The 16,271-nt window shown below is 26.4% G+C and overlaps 1 protein-coding gene across 3 annotated transcripts; it reads right to left on the reverse strand.

Moving 5' to 3' along the window:
• Nucleotides 1-275: 275 nt before the first annotated feature.
• Nucleotides 276-15,728, reverse strand: LOC129958322 (uncharacterized). Of its 3 annotated transcripts, none has more exons than XM_056070720.1 (7): nucleotides 14,905-15,728; nucleotides 14,112-14,163; nucleotides 9,841-9,896; nucleotides 8,002-8,071; nucleotides 7,371-7,428; nucleotides 3,573-3,632; nucleotides 276-642 (listed from the first exon to the last, which is right to left on the reverse strand). In XM_056070720.1, the coding sequence occupies exons 1-6, from the start codon at nucleotides 14,908-14,910 to the stop codon at nucleotides 3,593-3,595; spliced, it is 282 nt and encodes a 93-aa protein (XP_055926695.1). In that variant the 5' UTR covers nucleotides 14,911-15,728; the 3' UTR covers nucleotides 276-642; nucleotides 3,573-3,592. The 3 variants fall into 3 exon arrangements, with proteins under 3 accessions (XP_055926695.1, XP_055926696.1, XP_055926697.1); XM_056070721.1 differs by having other exon boundaries at nucleotides 276-892; XM_056070722.1 differs by lacking the exon at nucleotides 276-642 and adding an exon at nucleotides 855-878.
• Between the last annotated feature and the right edge of the window lie 543 nt (nucleotides 15,729-16,271).

A 16,271-nucleotide genomic window follows, 5' to 3' on the forward strand; every position in this document is an offset into this window, starting at 1 on the left:
AATGACATAGCAATAGTGCTTTTCCTTTAAATTCCACAAATTTAATTTAAATTAGTTAGTTTTTATGAAGTAATAATTGGTATAAAAATCTTCAATCACAAATTAATGATTTCAGTATGCCATTTTAATGCTGTATGAATTTTCTTAAAAAATTCAATAATGCATGAGCAAAGACAAATTAGACATAAAAAAACTACAGAGGGTTTTATTCCTTTACTATGTGATACAATAAATGATTACATAATATTAAACAATATCTTATTAACAACTCTTACTTCATAAATAACAATGTAAAAATAATAAAATATGCATTGTCATCACAGAAATTTTTACATGTGATTTTTATCTTACATTATTCATGAAAATATTATGCTTTTCATCCATTGATGTTTCTGCAATCTTTCGGAAAGAAATTATTACGTTCAGGAAACTTGACATCAATTTTCATAAAAACACAGTTTTGAAATAATACTTACCCAATATTTTGCTTTCTGAAATAGGTGTTGAAATGTTTCTTTCAGTCGCATCATATTTGATGTTGAAAATCTATTAAATGAACACTCTAAAAGTTCGTAGCTTAAGAGATAGCCAAAAACTTTTAGACAATCACTTAAACAGGACCACTCACTGGGAATCTTGTTACTTAAAAATAAAATAACATGAGATATGCAGGAGAGCATAAACAAGTGAAATATAGTCAGCAAATTTCTACAACTGAATACAATATAGAACTTAATTAAAATATTTTTACATCCATTTATAAGTAAATATCCATAATATGCATCAGAATTCACAGAAGAGTTTATTTGCTCCAACACAAATGCATACTTATAATTCAGCAATTAATTCTAAGTCCCATGTTGATGAATCAATCTGTACTAAAAAGAAATATCTGTTGAAGAATAATACAATGATAAAACAACAAGCAAGAAACAAATTTAGAATAAATACAGAAGGAATATATCAAATACCCTAATTATGCTCAAAAGAATTAAAGATCCAAAAGAATTTTTTGTGATGTTTGAAGAAAATAATTTAAATAAAACAAAAAATAGTGAATAAATAACAATTATACAGATGTATTTGTGATTATAAAAAGACTAAAAAATTTACCTACATGCATACCCTTAATTACATAACCTTTCAAAGTAGATTGTGTCTTGACAGATAGAAGAACACTGATTAGACAAATATCATACAAAACTATCAGTGCAGGTTTATCTTTTATTATAAATAACTGCAGGGTGAATAATGGATTTGCAGTAAACTTTATATCACAATTTTTTAATGAATACACTCTATAGTCTTTGTTACTGATACATTAAGTAATATATTTAAAACCAGACTTGTAAGATTAATTTATTTGATACTTAAAACAGTATCATAACTGTCATCGAATTCCAGTTGGGCAAGGAAGGCAGTCTAGTTAGAGTAAGTGGTTAAATGAGAGGCAATCAAAAAGCAAATGCATTGCTTTCAGGATCTTGTGAGTTAATATTTTTGGGTTTCTAATAGAAAAATATCACAGTATACTTTGAAATTGGCAAAAAATGACTTGATTGTCAAGAAATCATTGCAGATTGGTGTAAGGATTATTATAACCGATTCATGCACCTCAACCAGTAATAATAAATCTGTTCATGTATTTAAAACTAAACTGCAATTCAGGGGGGGGGGGAATTTAGATCATGTCAAAACTTGCACTGATGACAGTTTATATGTGAGACTGATACTTTGTGCTCAGACCCTGCTTACTGAGAGTTACTCTGCTTCTGGTTGATAATCCAGAATGTCAAATGAGAAGGCGATGACATGGAACAGTGCCTTGTCAAGCAGTAAATAAATCTAGCAATGCTCCTAAATGGATTTCAAAATGCAGGTATAGGAATGTAACCACGCCTCGCTGAATAAAGGAAAATATGTGTAAGTTTATCACCATTACCTAATGAGAACCAGAATTAAGTCCTTTGCAACAAAGCTACTTTCCTTTTTTTTTTTTTTTTTTTTTTTTTTAAGTCTTACATGTGTGTTATAAATACTTTAAGCATAATTTCAGGACAATAGAATGGTAGAGATCACTCTATAATATAGCGGTTTTGAAGTGTTAACAGCATTATAAATTAGCATGTAATCTATAAAAATTTGAAAATCACAAATAATCTGATTATAATTTATATGGTATACAGAGTTGTGAATGAGTGTTAAATCTGTTGTTACAGGATACTGCAAAAGTGGTATTTAGTGCAATACCAGATGCAGCATTAAACAAGCATGTTAAATTGTGTGATATATTTTAATAAATATATAACCACAACATTAGTGAAAAAGCTTATTATAAATTCAAGGCCCTACTGAGAAGATAAATACAATGTCTATAAGTTTTTATTAATGCTTAAGACTACGCCTGATTTCAAAGTACTTAGCAAAATGATATAATCAGCCAGGTAAAAATTAAATTTTGATGAATTTTTAACATGGAAATGAATTCTATGAATGATTGGATGTTTACTGAATAGTTATAATTTATAATGCCATGTAAATTTTCCTATAGTGCTAGAGATTTAAGATTTAACTTAACCTATTCTGGTTAGATTTAACATATGCATGCATTAATGTCATCAGTAAAATTTAATCTAGAGGAACTAAATAGTTTTGTATTTATAAATATGCCTCACTGTTCATTTACGTCTTATCACCTATAAAATTAACCAGTCAGATCAATCTCACACATTGACATTATGCTGAAATTCTACAAAATGTTGTGTGACAAGTTATAAAAAATTAAAAATTTCAAAATTATTTTTGTTGAAAAAAATCAATTTTCACAGAATTTAAAGAAAATTTAAAGTATTTAAGACAATAGGGAAATAGTAAAAACGTTTATCCTACTCAACATACAAAAACAATAAAACAAAGGTGAGACACTAAATGTAATATGAGTAAAATATATTACTGATTCTGTATATGAACATTAGCTGAACAATCAAGATCAAATAAGAAGAGAAAAATTTTTGATGAATACAAAAGGAATGTATTCAAAATTATGTGGAAAACTTAGCGGTATATATAAAACATTAAGAAAATTCAAGTTTTAATTATAAAAGGAGAACTGGAATAGTTCTCTGTCATCACTTCAACAAGAATAAATAACAAATTAAAATCAGTCATCATACTTATGAAAAAAAAGCGCGGGGGGGGGGAGAGAGAGAATTGAATTCAAATCTTAAGGTCTCCATGTTCAAACAGAAAGATAAAAAGAATCTAAAAGCGGAAAGAAAAGCAGCAGCACTTCATATTTCGACAAATTCATACCTCTTATTCAACACATAATGACGCAATTAAAGGAAACTATATTGTTACAATATAGTAATGTGTTTTATGCATCTAATTGGTTACAATACATCTAAAATGGAAGGGAAAATATACATAATCTTTCTTTATTATTATGATTTTATAGGACTCTGTGAATTGAAAGAAGTAAAACAAACAGTGAAATTATTATTTTTGCTTCTACAGATTTCAGAAATTTAGCTTAAACTAGTAACTCTTTAAATAATTTATTAAAAACTTACCATTGATAGATTTTTCAGTCTTAGATAAAGCAGAAGACTTCGATGCCTGTCCAATTACATCTGGAGGAAAAGAAAGAAATTTTTCTTAGTGCTGCTTAACAACAAAAGCAACATTTTCAGCTGCAAAGAAAGATTTAATTTTAAGATATCTTTCAGATACTACTGATCATAAAACTGATGCTACTTTTACCAAATAATCTATTTTTGAAATAAAGCACGTTCTTAATACTTCAATGGTATATACAGCCCTAAGAAAGTTGCCGATTTTTTTTATATTTCTTTGTATATTATTTATTAAAGTTTGTAATTTTGTGTGTCAGTGTTGTGGAAAGATATTGTTAATAATATGGATGAATAATATTTTTTGTCAAGTCAATGTGGAGGCTGTATTCATTACAATGTAAACAAGCAGAAACATCCTGATCAAGAAACGGCAATATAGCATGAACTACATAGTCAGAATATTATTTAATTAAACAATTCGTCATCTAATTTCAGAATTATAACATTACATTAAATGTGGTTAATTGGTTCTTTTAGTATTTTCTTATTGGCTATTTATTAAACTTATGTGTATAAGTGATCTGCATTCCTAACAATAGCTAAACTTGCTGGATATAAAAAATTTAAATGCAATCGAACAGACACAGGAATGATTAATAAAAACATTTTCATTACAATATAATAATAGTAACAATATTCATTTATCAGGCGAAGATAAATGGAATTCTATATATAATGATGGTATTAAATATAAAATAAGTTTGTCAAGATCACAGCAATTTTCAGAAAGGGAATTCAATAATTTCATAACAGTATTTGGACTATCAAAGAAGTTCAGAATTTTTAGTATCTCTATTAAAAGTGAGAAAAAAAGAAAAGAAAAATCTTCTAAAGTTTGAGGCTAAAATAGCAGCTTTCAAAATAATGAAGAAAAAGATTCTGCCATGAGTTAGTTAAAACAATAATGTTAGTTCCATGTTGCAATAATATATTTCAATATGTTTTTCACATGGGAATAAACTATGATTCTAATGATTGAGATTTTATACACACATTTTGACAAGAAGTTTGAAATGTATGTTACTGCACCTCAAACTTTTAATTCAGCTAGTCTGAATGTCCCACAATTGTTATTACCATTCTATACTATCAAACTCTCATTTTATGAAGCTAAAGAAGAATTATAAAAATGTTGAAACAGTTCTGAATATTACTAGTTTTGGTTTATCCAATTTGGTTTTTTGATCTATCATTTGAACTGGGACAACAATGCAGGCATATGAGGTGTCCTTATTTCTAAATATCTGCAGAAAATGGAGAACAGTAGACAAAAGCAAAATGACATCGATAAAAGAAGACTTTTAACAAAACCTTGACTAATGATATATTTTGATCGGCTGAAATTTGTTTCAACATTTCTTTTATTAATTTGGTCTTTATTCTTTAAATTAAAATCTAGACTAAAACAGGGAAATAAAAGAATGACAAATTATCTAAAGCTATATAGTCTAAATTCTGATCCATTAAAATGACATGCACTTGCTTATTATTATCAAAACAAATAATTTCAATGGAAGTTAACTAACATTCAACTAAATATTTGATCTTGAATTTAGAAACGATCCCAGTTATTTAAAATGTTTCACAAACAGCATTACAAATTAAAGATATGGACAAAACCTAGATATATGGTTTCACAAGTACATCACTAATTTTCTAAAGTGTAACTACAATTTTGATCAGCTAATAGTTGTCAGAATTAACCCTTTGCATTCCAAAAAGTAATAAGATGCATAATTACACAAACTAAATGAGTGTAAGAACTCATTTAATGTGTAAGAAGTTAAAATTTAATTTTTTTTACAGGTTATAATTCCAAAAAATTAATATATAAGTTTTTGCTGTTACACGTCTTTAATAATAATGATTTCTAGCAAGAAATGTGGGAACGATGCATAGTTAAACCTCGATATAGGATGTCCTTTTCAACATCATAACATTAACATATTGCATTACAAAATTCAAGAGTTAAGAACAGATTTATTGAACATGTTAAAAATAAAGGGATTACATTAAATTAAACAAATTGTTTTTCATTCATATGGAATAATTTTTCTTTCTTTATATTAAAAAAGGTGTAATTAAATTTATTACTATCATATTAATAGAAAAGAAAAAGTAACACAAAATGGAAATACCTTCAAAAAGTATTTACTCTATTACAAAAAGAATAGTGCAATGACAATATTTATAAGCAAAGAACTGTAGATATTTTTTTGTTAGAACAGACCCATTTATGAAGGGAAATTAACCTTAACAGTTTATTTTTCTATTGAATTTTGAAATGCTAAAAATCAGAAAATGGCAGAAGCATGAAACAATAAATACAGTCAAATTATAAATGTAATTTAAATACACACCTTGCAAATAACTATTTAAGTTAAGATAATTTTTATACACCAACTATAGGATAAAAAAAATTAAAGATGCTCTATAGTTGACTTTGTCTTGCATTTTGAACAATTAAATGAAAGTATTTTCATTGTTAAATTAATAATTATTCTTGTGGTAAAAATGTCTTGACTTTCATAAACATAATAAAATTTTAAAAATACATTTATTTTTCTACTCTATTTGATCCTTAATTTATCAAAATTATATTACAATAATGATCAGAGATGTAGCAAAAAAAAAAAAAAAAAAAAAAAAAATGTCATGCTCACAAGGAAAAAAATAACTGTTAAAAATTCTTTGTACAACAATATAATCAGCCATTACATATTTAGTCCACCAATTTTGATTGATTGAAAAAAGTAAACATGATTAATACTGAAAAAGAAGAATTCTGCAAAACCTCCAGAATGTAAACATTTTAAAAAATTCAATCAAACAAGAGTTTTTTACCTAGAAAAATACTAAAACAAAGCTGAGAATTATGAATTCAATTTCCTCAACTAGTGTTCAACTCAATTTTCTCAGTGCTGAGCTAATTTTAAGAAAGACAATAAATATTCAATAACAACATTTCTACTCAAATTAAAATGTCAAAATTATCTGCAAAACATGATCCAAGAATTTGAGCTAAATATGAATGGGTTAAAATATGACATTACTAAAGATCAAGAAACTAATCTAAATATTTAATGCTACATAGTGAAAACCTCCATGAAAGAGAATCAGAGTTAACAAAAATACTTGTCAAATATTAATAATGACAAGAAGATTATAGAAAATGTACTATTGTCTCAAGCATTCGATATAAACAAGCCAAATAAACAGTACATTCTATAAAAGCACATCAGTCTGTGACAGTATTTATCACATAAAAAAAGCATCGAAAAAAATTTGGACATTCACTGATTACATAGTTGAGAAATGAAAACTTTATGTTTGCAAGAAAAAAATAACTGTTAAAAATTCCTTCTTAACAATGTAATCAGACATTACATACAGATACATATTTCGTAGTAATAATTACACCTCTGGCTTACCAACAGCAAAAAATTAATTTTTATTCTCAAAATTATTTCAATATGTGTAAATGTTATGAAATTTAGAAATACATTAGTCTCAACAAATTGAAACCTGAAAATCTCTATTTTAATTTTCTTCCCATCTATACTTAATGAAAACTTACACAAAATCATAATATCATACAAATAGCATTCCAAAAAATATTCTCCCAATAATAAGTTATATACAGTATGTGGGCTTTAAAAGAATGCTGAGTAAGTGTATTTAATAATATGAACTATTATATTTAACATACGAGATAAAATTTAATTAATTACTCACTCCTGTTCAATATTAAAAATATGCAAGAAATTTCTCAAGTCAAATCCAATGTCACAATCTGAAATCGAAACATTTTTTAATGTAGTTAGTTCCATGAATATCTAAGGGTAAAATTATAATGAGAAATATCAAGAGTCACCTCAACAGCTATTAAATAAATGGGTTTAATAAACTTCCATGCATAGTAGTATAAAACTCCAAGCGATAAAATCAAAGGGAGTTAATCATGCACTTGAGTATTAGATGTGCATACAGTTTTTCAGGTTTATAAGACTTTTAACAATGTAATATAAATCCCAATAATTAGTAATGAGTATTATAAATTTGATAATAAAAAGAGAAAGTAGAATGAAAGTAATACTAGAACATACAAAAAATTGAGGAACTTTTAAATTCCTTTCTAATTATCATTGAGGCATCTCCCAAAGAGACAGTGGGAGATGTCTTAAAATATACACATATACTTGCCCCTTTAATATGCACATACACTTTGGAATCCCAGTCAGTCAAAATTTCTGTTAGAAGAAGCAACAAAGTCATAGGTGCAGCATTATGATAAGATTCCACTTCACATGCCCCTTAGTATCTAATTACCTACAAATCAATCTAGTAATTTCTAAATTCCATTTACTTTTCTTATCTATCCTGATGTGATTTTTCCTCAGATGACGAATTTGCAAAGTTGAAACAATACTGAACTTCTAAAATGAAATCTGACATTAACTCACAGCATGAAGTAGCAAAAGAAGGCATGTGATCCTGGTTAACATCTTTATATGGATTATTTCACAAGGTTTATTTATTTTGAAAGAAACACAAAATAAAATATTTCAGTTTGCATTCTCAAAATAAATACCAGAACTTTTTGAGCATCATAAAAGGGACAATATTCGATTTTGCCCCTCATAAAAATAGACTTAGTAGATACTATTATTATTAAACTGAATAAAAAAACATTACGTACAAGTTAAATAAGAACAAACAAGAACTATCAGAAATTTCTGAAGATAACTGTTTTTACATATCTTAGAATAATATTCATTAATTTCATCTGAAGTGAGTGCAACTGAAATAATTCATTTGCAGTACATAAAATATGAAGGAATGAAGAACAATATTTAAACAGTTATTAGAAAATAAAGGTGAAACATATTTAATACAATATACTTCTAAGAATGATTCAAGAGAAAACTAAACATTACATTATATATATTTATTGAAAATATGTCATGAAAAAAGAAGGAAAACAATCACGTGTAATATTCAACATCACCTCAAAACTTTAAAATTCATTTTAATAACTACGAAACAAAATTTCTTTGCATTGCAAGATAAAAAATTCATGATCTGCAGAAAAGATTTTACATCCTAACAAGAGAAAAGTACACAAACATTGCTCTATTATTGTGAAGACTTCAGATAGAATGTTTTATTCTTATATTTGTATGTCTACGAATAAAGTTTACTTTTAATATAACAAGAAAGCATTTAGCATTCTTAATAAATAAAAAAGCACTTCTAAAAAATGTTAGACATAAAATTTTAAATTGAATATTTTTCTATTTTGAATATTTTCACAGTAAATTCCAATACATACTGGAAAGATAGTTAGAAATATTTATTATTTATCAAAAAAGAATTCTATATTCAGACATGTGCTGTGGTTATAATATTTTCTAATGCAGTAAATTCACTTGGTTAGCACTTTATAATATGATTCGTTCTCAAGCTTAAAACTAATGTTAATGATTATTAATCTATTATTATTTCTCAGACTGAATGTGATAATGGACCCTGCTTAAAGATTTTTGAATAAAATTGTTCTAAAAATTGAAAAGTAGAAATTTAATTACTTTCAAAAATGTTTCAATCAAGAAATATATGCCCAGTAATGAGTAATATACAATTTATAAGCTTTCAAAGAACATAGACTCAAGGTGCATATAATGCAAACTACCAAATTTAACACTACAAGCGGTTTAATTTTACCGAAAATAATACTATGTCCAGAAATGTGAAAGAAAAAATATCTTTTGAAGCAGTACATTTATTTAGTTCATAATTCAATGCACAATGACAGAATTAAAGCATCGGGAGAAGATTATTAAATGCTATATTATTACAAATGGTAGCATGTGTAAAAAAACAAATATCTAATTTAAATATTATTATTCCTTTTCTCTCCGCCGCCAATCCCCCCCCCCCAAAAAAAAATACCAAAGTAATTCATAACATTTAGTTTTGAATATTTTTTAAAACAATAATAAGTGAAAAGAAAAATAATCATATTTTATTTTTGGTAACATTACAGTAAAAAGGAAATCACCGTAATAAAAATGAATAAATGTGAGTAAACAAGTAATTAAATTAATTTATTCTGCTAATTTTATTTTTTTAAATTTTTATTTATTTATTTGCTAGTTTTGCAAAATTTTAGTATAAACCAGAAAATAGTTTCCAAAAAGCTTACCACAGGTAGATTTTTCAATCTCAAAGCAGAAAACTTTGTTCTACAACCAGTGAAATCTGAAAGGTAAGAAAACAAAAATTTTCTCATACTGAATACTCAAAGAAATAAATCTAATGTTCATAAATAACGATTACACAGATGTGTTTGTCTGCTTATGATAAGACTGAAAAGGATTTGTCAAGAGACATTAATCATCTTTCATTGGTTGTTATTCATTAACTTTTGTATTTAAAACCAGATTAGTAAGATAAATTTATCTCATATTAAAAACAAAATTAAACCTTAAAGAATAAATTATGTCTTTGGATTCTATGGGGCATGAAGACAAATGGGAGGCAATCTAGAAAAGTGGTGAATTTCTTGAGGCCATGGGTGCTAAATTATTCAGGTAAATTGTATTGATTAGAAAGTATTTTGAACTAAACTTATTTGAGCTTTTAAATTCAACTTTATGCTTATTTTATTCATGTAATATATATATCTAACAAATAAAATTTTTGCCCTTTATATTTTTATTTTACTTTTTTTTACAATATAAAAGGATAAAACGAACAGTGATTTCTTCTTGTCCTTATATTTTTCTATAAGGACGATAACTATTTGTTATCACAAATAAATTATGAACCCAATCAAATTTTTTTATATTTAAATTTGGGAAATAATGAATAATTCTCTCCTCTAATGTTGTCAAATGGTCAATAACAATTTTATGAATAGTTTTATAAACTCTTTTGGGACTGACTCAAACTTTTCCAAATTGCCTTCCTAAGCTTTATTCTTATATAAAGCCCTTTGTTTTTGGAATTCCACCAGTTTATCTGTCGAGTTTAATATATTTTCTTTCGGCCCTTGCATACTTGAATTTATTTTATTAAAAAAACAGAAATGTCTGATAAGTAAGCTAGTTTAGCACACAATATTTCATCTTTCAACAAATGAACAAAATCATAATTTTTATTTTGTTCAAAAAACATTTTTATTTCATCTTAATTCCAACACATGAGATAAAACTTTTCCTCTGTTCAACCATCTTACTTCCGTATGCAGTAACAAGGATTCGTACTTGGCTTCCATAGCTTGATATAAATTACTAAATAAGTGACTTTTTAATGCTCCTGATTTTATATAATTAACCATTTTAACACATTGTTCCAAAACTATTTTCAATTCTGATAGCAAATATTTTGTAACAAGAGCTTCTCGATGCAAAAAACAATAGGTAGCTAATATATCTTCATTCAGTTCTTTAAGATGTGCTACAAATCCTTTTAGATGCCCAGTCATAGCTCGGGCAACATCTGTGCAAATGCCAATATATGAATTTAACACTTTTAATTTCTTCTAAATATGAACTAATTACATCAAAAATATGTTTGCCTGTTGTAAAATTAGGTAACTCACAACAACATAATAATATGCAATATTTTATTGAGGAGTGGTCATGGGGATACTGAGAACACTTGAAATTTCTTCAGGTGGGGCAAATATTTCACTTTCTGGAAGGTCACAATTATCAAACATAAGAACAGTTAAAAACTGTTTTTCTAGAAAACAGTTTTTAACTGTTGTAAAAACGACAGTTTTCTTTTATAGTGTAATTTTCTTTAATTTAAACAAACTTTACTCATAGTAAAAAAAAGCATTATAATTTTTACTATACATATTTCTAAAATTTTGTGGCACACTTTAAGAATTTGGTGGCACATAAAAGTGCCACAGTACAGTGGTTGAGAATCACTGATCTAAGAAATCCCATAAACAGAAACATATTGCTTAAAATTCAGTGGAAGCTATATTTATAGTTTTAATTAAAACTCTGTTGTCTGGTATTCATGAATTCAAAGTGAACATAATAAAATAGATTCGAAAATTCCTGAATTGTATGCAACAACTAAGCAATAATTCATTGTTTTAAAAAATAATAATGAGAACAGTAAAACTAAGCTTATATATATTAAATACAAATTTATTTAGAAGTTAAAAAATGATTTTGAGTCTCAACTAATACATTTAAAATCTAAGAAAAACTTAATTTATTTTTAAATTAAGTTTAAGTTAAGTTTAATATTAAACCTAATTTAGATTTTTAAATGAAATACTTTTATGGAATTTTTTTTCCATTATAAAATATATATTTAAAACGGATACAGTGATTAATGGAGCAAAATGTTACAAATGCAAATAAATTTCTTGGCAAGTGAAAAGATTTTAAATAAATTAATTTAATTTAAAATCTCTGCTGGAAGTACAGCAATACATACATTACTATTCTGATTGGTCATAATATTTATGTTTGAAAACTCATTTTATATCCCACACTATAAGGAATACAATGCACTGTGAATTATGTTTATTTTAAACATTTTCATTAGATTCCATTTTTATTTAACTACCTGATATTTACATTTCATTAAATGATATTCACAATATGCCCAACTTGTCTAAATACAGGAACTTGTGAGTGAATATAGTCGGATTTCTAAAAAAATAAATTATTACAGCATCATTTGATATTGAGGAAATCCTTGTGGATTATGTAAGGATATAGAGCTGTGTTATGTAACAAAAATTTTGCATAAATGTAATTACAGAAAGACTATATAAACAAAACTTGCAAACATAATTATGGCAAATATTAGAATTATTATTGTACATAATTCTGCTTACATTACAGCATTTTCCGAAACAATTCTTCTTATAATATAACATGATTAAAGAATAGTATTGAGTAATTAAAATTTTAAAGTAAAAATAAATGATTTTTCCTCTTGGAAACATTTGACACTACTTTAAAACAATTAAATGAATGTATTCTGTTTAACTTTCAACGGATTAAATCCTTTACAATATATGACATTTAACCATTTCATTTCAAGTGATTCATCTTGAGAAAAGCCAAAAAAAAACCCAGACTTTTAGGCCATTCCTATTTCTGTTACAATTTGGAACACAGCAGATTAAAGCATTTGCATGCCATATTTCTACAAAACTTGAATAAATTTTCTTCCAAACAACAAAACCTGCTTTCCTTTATCTCCACAAGCACAAGACTGACCATTGGTTAAAAAGATGCCATGAGAAGAGAAGAGTTCATTTCTTATCAGTAAACCTGACAAAAGAAAATTTTTTCCCTTGGTCCCCAAATTCACACTCACTCATGCCACCACTTGGTGCTGCATCATAAATATTTGTAATGTAGGTATTCTAGCTTTGTCTATCAGTGGTTGTGGCTCTGCTTACCGGACAGTAAAGAGCTCTGCTCCTGTGTAATGATACAGAATGCTGATGATATGTAAGTAATGCTGATTATGTACCATTTCCTGAATTTTTACAAATTTACATTTACTGAATTCGGTATACAATGCTATAAAAGTGCGTTGTTTCAGAAGAAGGCAAAAGTGGTAATTCGTGCAATATCCAATCCAGTATTAAAATAGATATTTTAAATTGTGTGATATAATTTAAAAAAATCTATAGGCTCAAAGATTAGAGAAAAGCATATTATAGATTCAAAGCCTTGCTGATAAAATACAAATGTATATAAAAGTTTCTTATTAATGTCTAATACTGAGAAGGATTTCAAAGCTTGGCAAAATGATATAATCAAACAGTTTAAAACTGAATTTTGATTATTTATAATATGGAAAGGCTTCTATAAGTGACTGGACATTTACTGAATAAAGTTATATTTCATGATGTTATGTAAATAGATTTGAGATTTAGTTCCACTCATTCTAGTTTGATTAAATATATGTATGTATTAGTGTCATTAGAAAATTTAATCTAAAGAGAATAAATAGCTTTGCATTTATACATTTCATCACTTCAACCTGTATGAATTAAAATCAATGAATACAATTCACAAGAAAAGGTTTTTATGAATTTGAATCTCAAGGGACTAACATTTCAAACCTAAAACAGGTGAGAGAAACTGAAAATCTTTATTTTCTGATAATTTCATATCTCTAATTCAACAAATAATGAAGTAATTAGAGCACAAGGAAAACATTTAGAATATTAGAACTGTATAGTAATGTAACCATTTAGATACTAAAAAAAAAAAAAAAAAAAAAAAAAACTGTACATCTAAAAATGAATATGGAAAAATTACAGAAACTTTTTTTTTTTGTTTGCTTTTTGCAGGAATTTGTGAATTGAAAAAAGAAGTGAAAACAGGCACTGGAATTGTTATTATTATTATGCTACTAAAGATTCCAGTAATTTAGTTTAAAGTAAATATAACTTCAAATAATTTTTTTAAAAAAACTTACTATTGATAGATTTTTCAGTCTCAATAATGTGGAAGGCTTCGATGTCTGTAGTCTGGAAGAAAGAATAGAAATTTTTCTTAATGATGCATAAAAACAAAAACAACATTTTCAGTTGTCAAGAAAGGTTCAACTTTAAGCTATCTTCAATCTGTTGATCCTAGAATTAATGCTTCTTTATGAAATAAACATTTATTGAAATAATGTGCATTACATTTCAATGGTATCTACAGCTTTAAAGAATGTTCTTATTTTAATTTTCATATTTTTTTTTGCAAACTATTTCTGAATGTTTGCTATTTGGTGTGCCAATGTTGTGGAAAAATCTTGTTGATCAGCTAGATGAATAATATCTTTGTTGGTTCAGTGTGAAAGGCTTTATTTATTAGAGTGTAAGAAAGAAATATCCTGATTAGGATACAGCAACACAGCATATACCACACAGTTAGAATGTACCTAATTGCATGTTACGTAATCTAGTTTCAGAATTATAACATCATATTAAACTTGGTTAATTCATTATGTTATTAATATTTTCAATTATTTGTTTTGAATCTGGTCTGAAATATGCATATATGGGTGTTCTGAATATAATCTTCACCTTTGCCCATGTGTGCTTGATAGACCTACTGCAATTAAAAGCTTTAAGTGCTACCCAACAGATTCTGGAAGGATTAACATACCATTTTTCACATCATAATAATGATAACAAAATTCCTTTGTCAGATGAAAATAAACAGAACTTTATATGTAATAATGAAAATTAATATAAAATAAACTTGCCAATATCACGAACCTTCATACTCGGACAACGATGCAGGTATACAAAGTACTGTTGCTTCCCCCGATTCTGGAAATATATGGAAAATGGAGATCACTGTACAAAAGTGAAATGAATTTGCTTTTAAAAGAAGACTTTTATGAATAGCTTTAGTTGTGATAACATTATTTTACTTTTATATTTACATTATTTTACTTTTATATTTACATTATTTTATTATTATTCTGATTACTTTTTTATTGTACTAATTTTGTAACAGTTTTCCATTTCATATAGTTTCAATGTGACTTTAATGCTATATAAGTATAGAAATTCAATTTTCACTTTATCATGAAATTTAGAGCTGATTTTGAAAAAACAATGCCAGATAAAGAATCAACATTACAAAATAACCTGCAGTATCAATGACATTAAAATCAGTGTTGAGTAATGGATTATCATTCACTTAATAGAAAAATCAATTAACAAAATAACAACATGCGGAATTTTTTTATAAAGTTTAAAAATTCAATATACAAAAATCTATCAATTATATATATTATAACATGCATAACATATTTGACTAATACTCAATACAGCTAGTATTTAGAGAAACCAAGGCAAACATGAAGAGAATGCTTTGATGAAAAAAAGTGTGCACCACATTAAAAAATTAAGTAGGAAGTCAGTGGCATATATAGAAAATTTAATAGGTTCCATAACAAAAGATATTTAGAATGTCTCCCTGTGGCCAATTCAACAAGAATAAAGTAAGAAACTAAAAGCAATGTTTGCTTATTCTTTAATTTTAGTAACTATCATATTGAAAAAATCTCTAAGTAGGCAAAAGGCAAGAAACATCTGAGAGTTTAATTTCTATTAATTTCATTATTCTTGTTCAAGAAAGAAAATTACACAGAGATTCAAAATATTTTATTTAAAGGATGCCAGAAAAGGAAAGAAAGACAAAATAACTATTTTTTAAAATGAAAGAAGAAATAACTATTTTTATAAGCATTAAGATACAAAGAAATTCATTACAAAGCATGAATAATTTTTAGTAAATGAGGAATAGATTTAATTTATTTTGTTACCATAGATTCCAACATTTTACCTTGAACCAGGAAATATTAAAAATACATGAAAGAATTGTCAAAATTTAACACTCAGTAGATTCTTCAGTTTCAGACTGTGCAGTAATCGCTGATTTCAGTTCAGGAAATTCTGAAAAAAAAAAGATTTTTTTTAACAAAGTCAATGAGAAATTTTTTTTTATACATAACAGAAAAATATAATCATGAACATAACAAATATAAAAATATTTTTAAAAATTTTACAGTATTCAATACAGAAAATCTATGAACTAACTTAAGATACATTATAATACACTCAATTTTCTTATT

Source organism: Argiope bruennichi, chromosome X1 (genome assembly GCF_947563725.1).
Source record: "Argiope bruennichi chromosome X1, qqArgBrue1.1, whole genome shotgun sequence".
Classification (NCBI taxonomy): domain Eukaryota; kingdom Metazoa; phylum Arthropoda; class Arachnida; order Araneae; family Araneidae; genus Argiope; species Argiope bruennichi.

Bases quoted from the DNA above. Each gene is read 5' to 3' on its own strand.
- LOC129958322 (XM_056070720.1), bottom strand. The intron at 9,897-14,111 runs GTAAGTTTTTTT...CTTACCTTTCAG, and splicing joins GACTGAAAAATCTATCAATA to ATTTCACTGGTTGTAGAACA. The intron at 3,633-7,370 runs GTGAGTAATTAA...CTTTTCCTCCAG, and splicing joins ATTTTTAATATTGAACAGGA to ATGTAATTGGACAGGCATCG.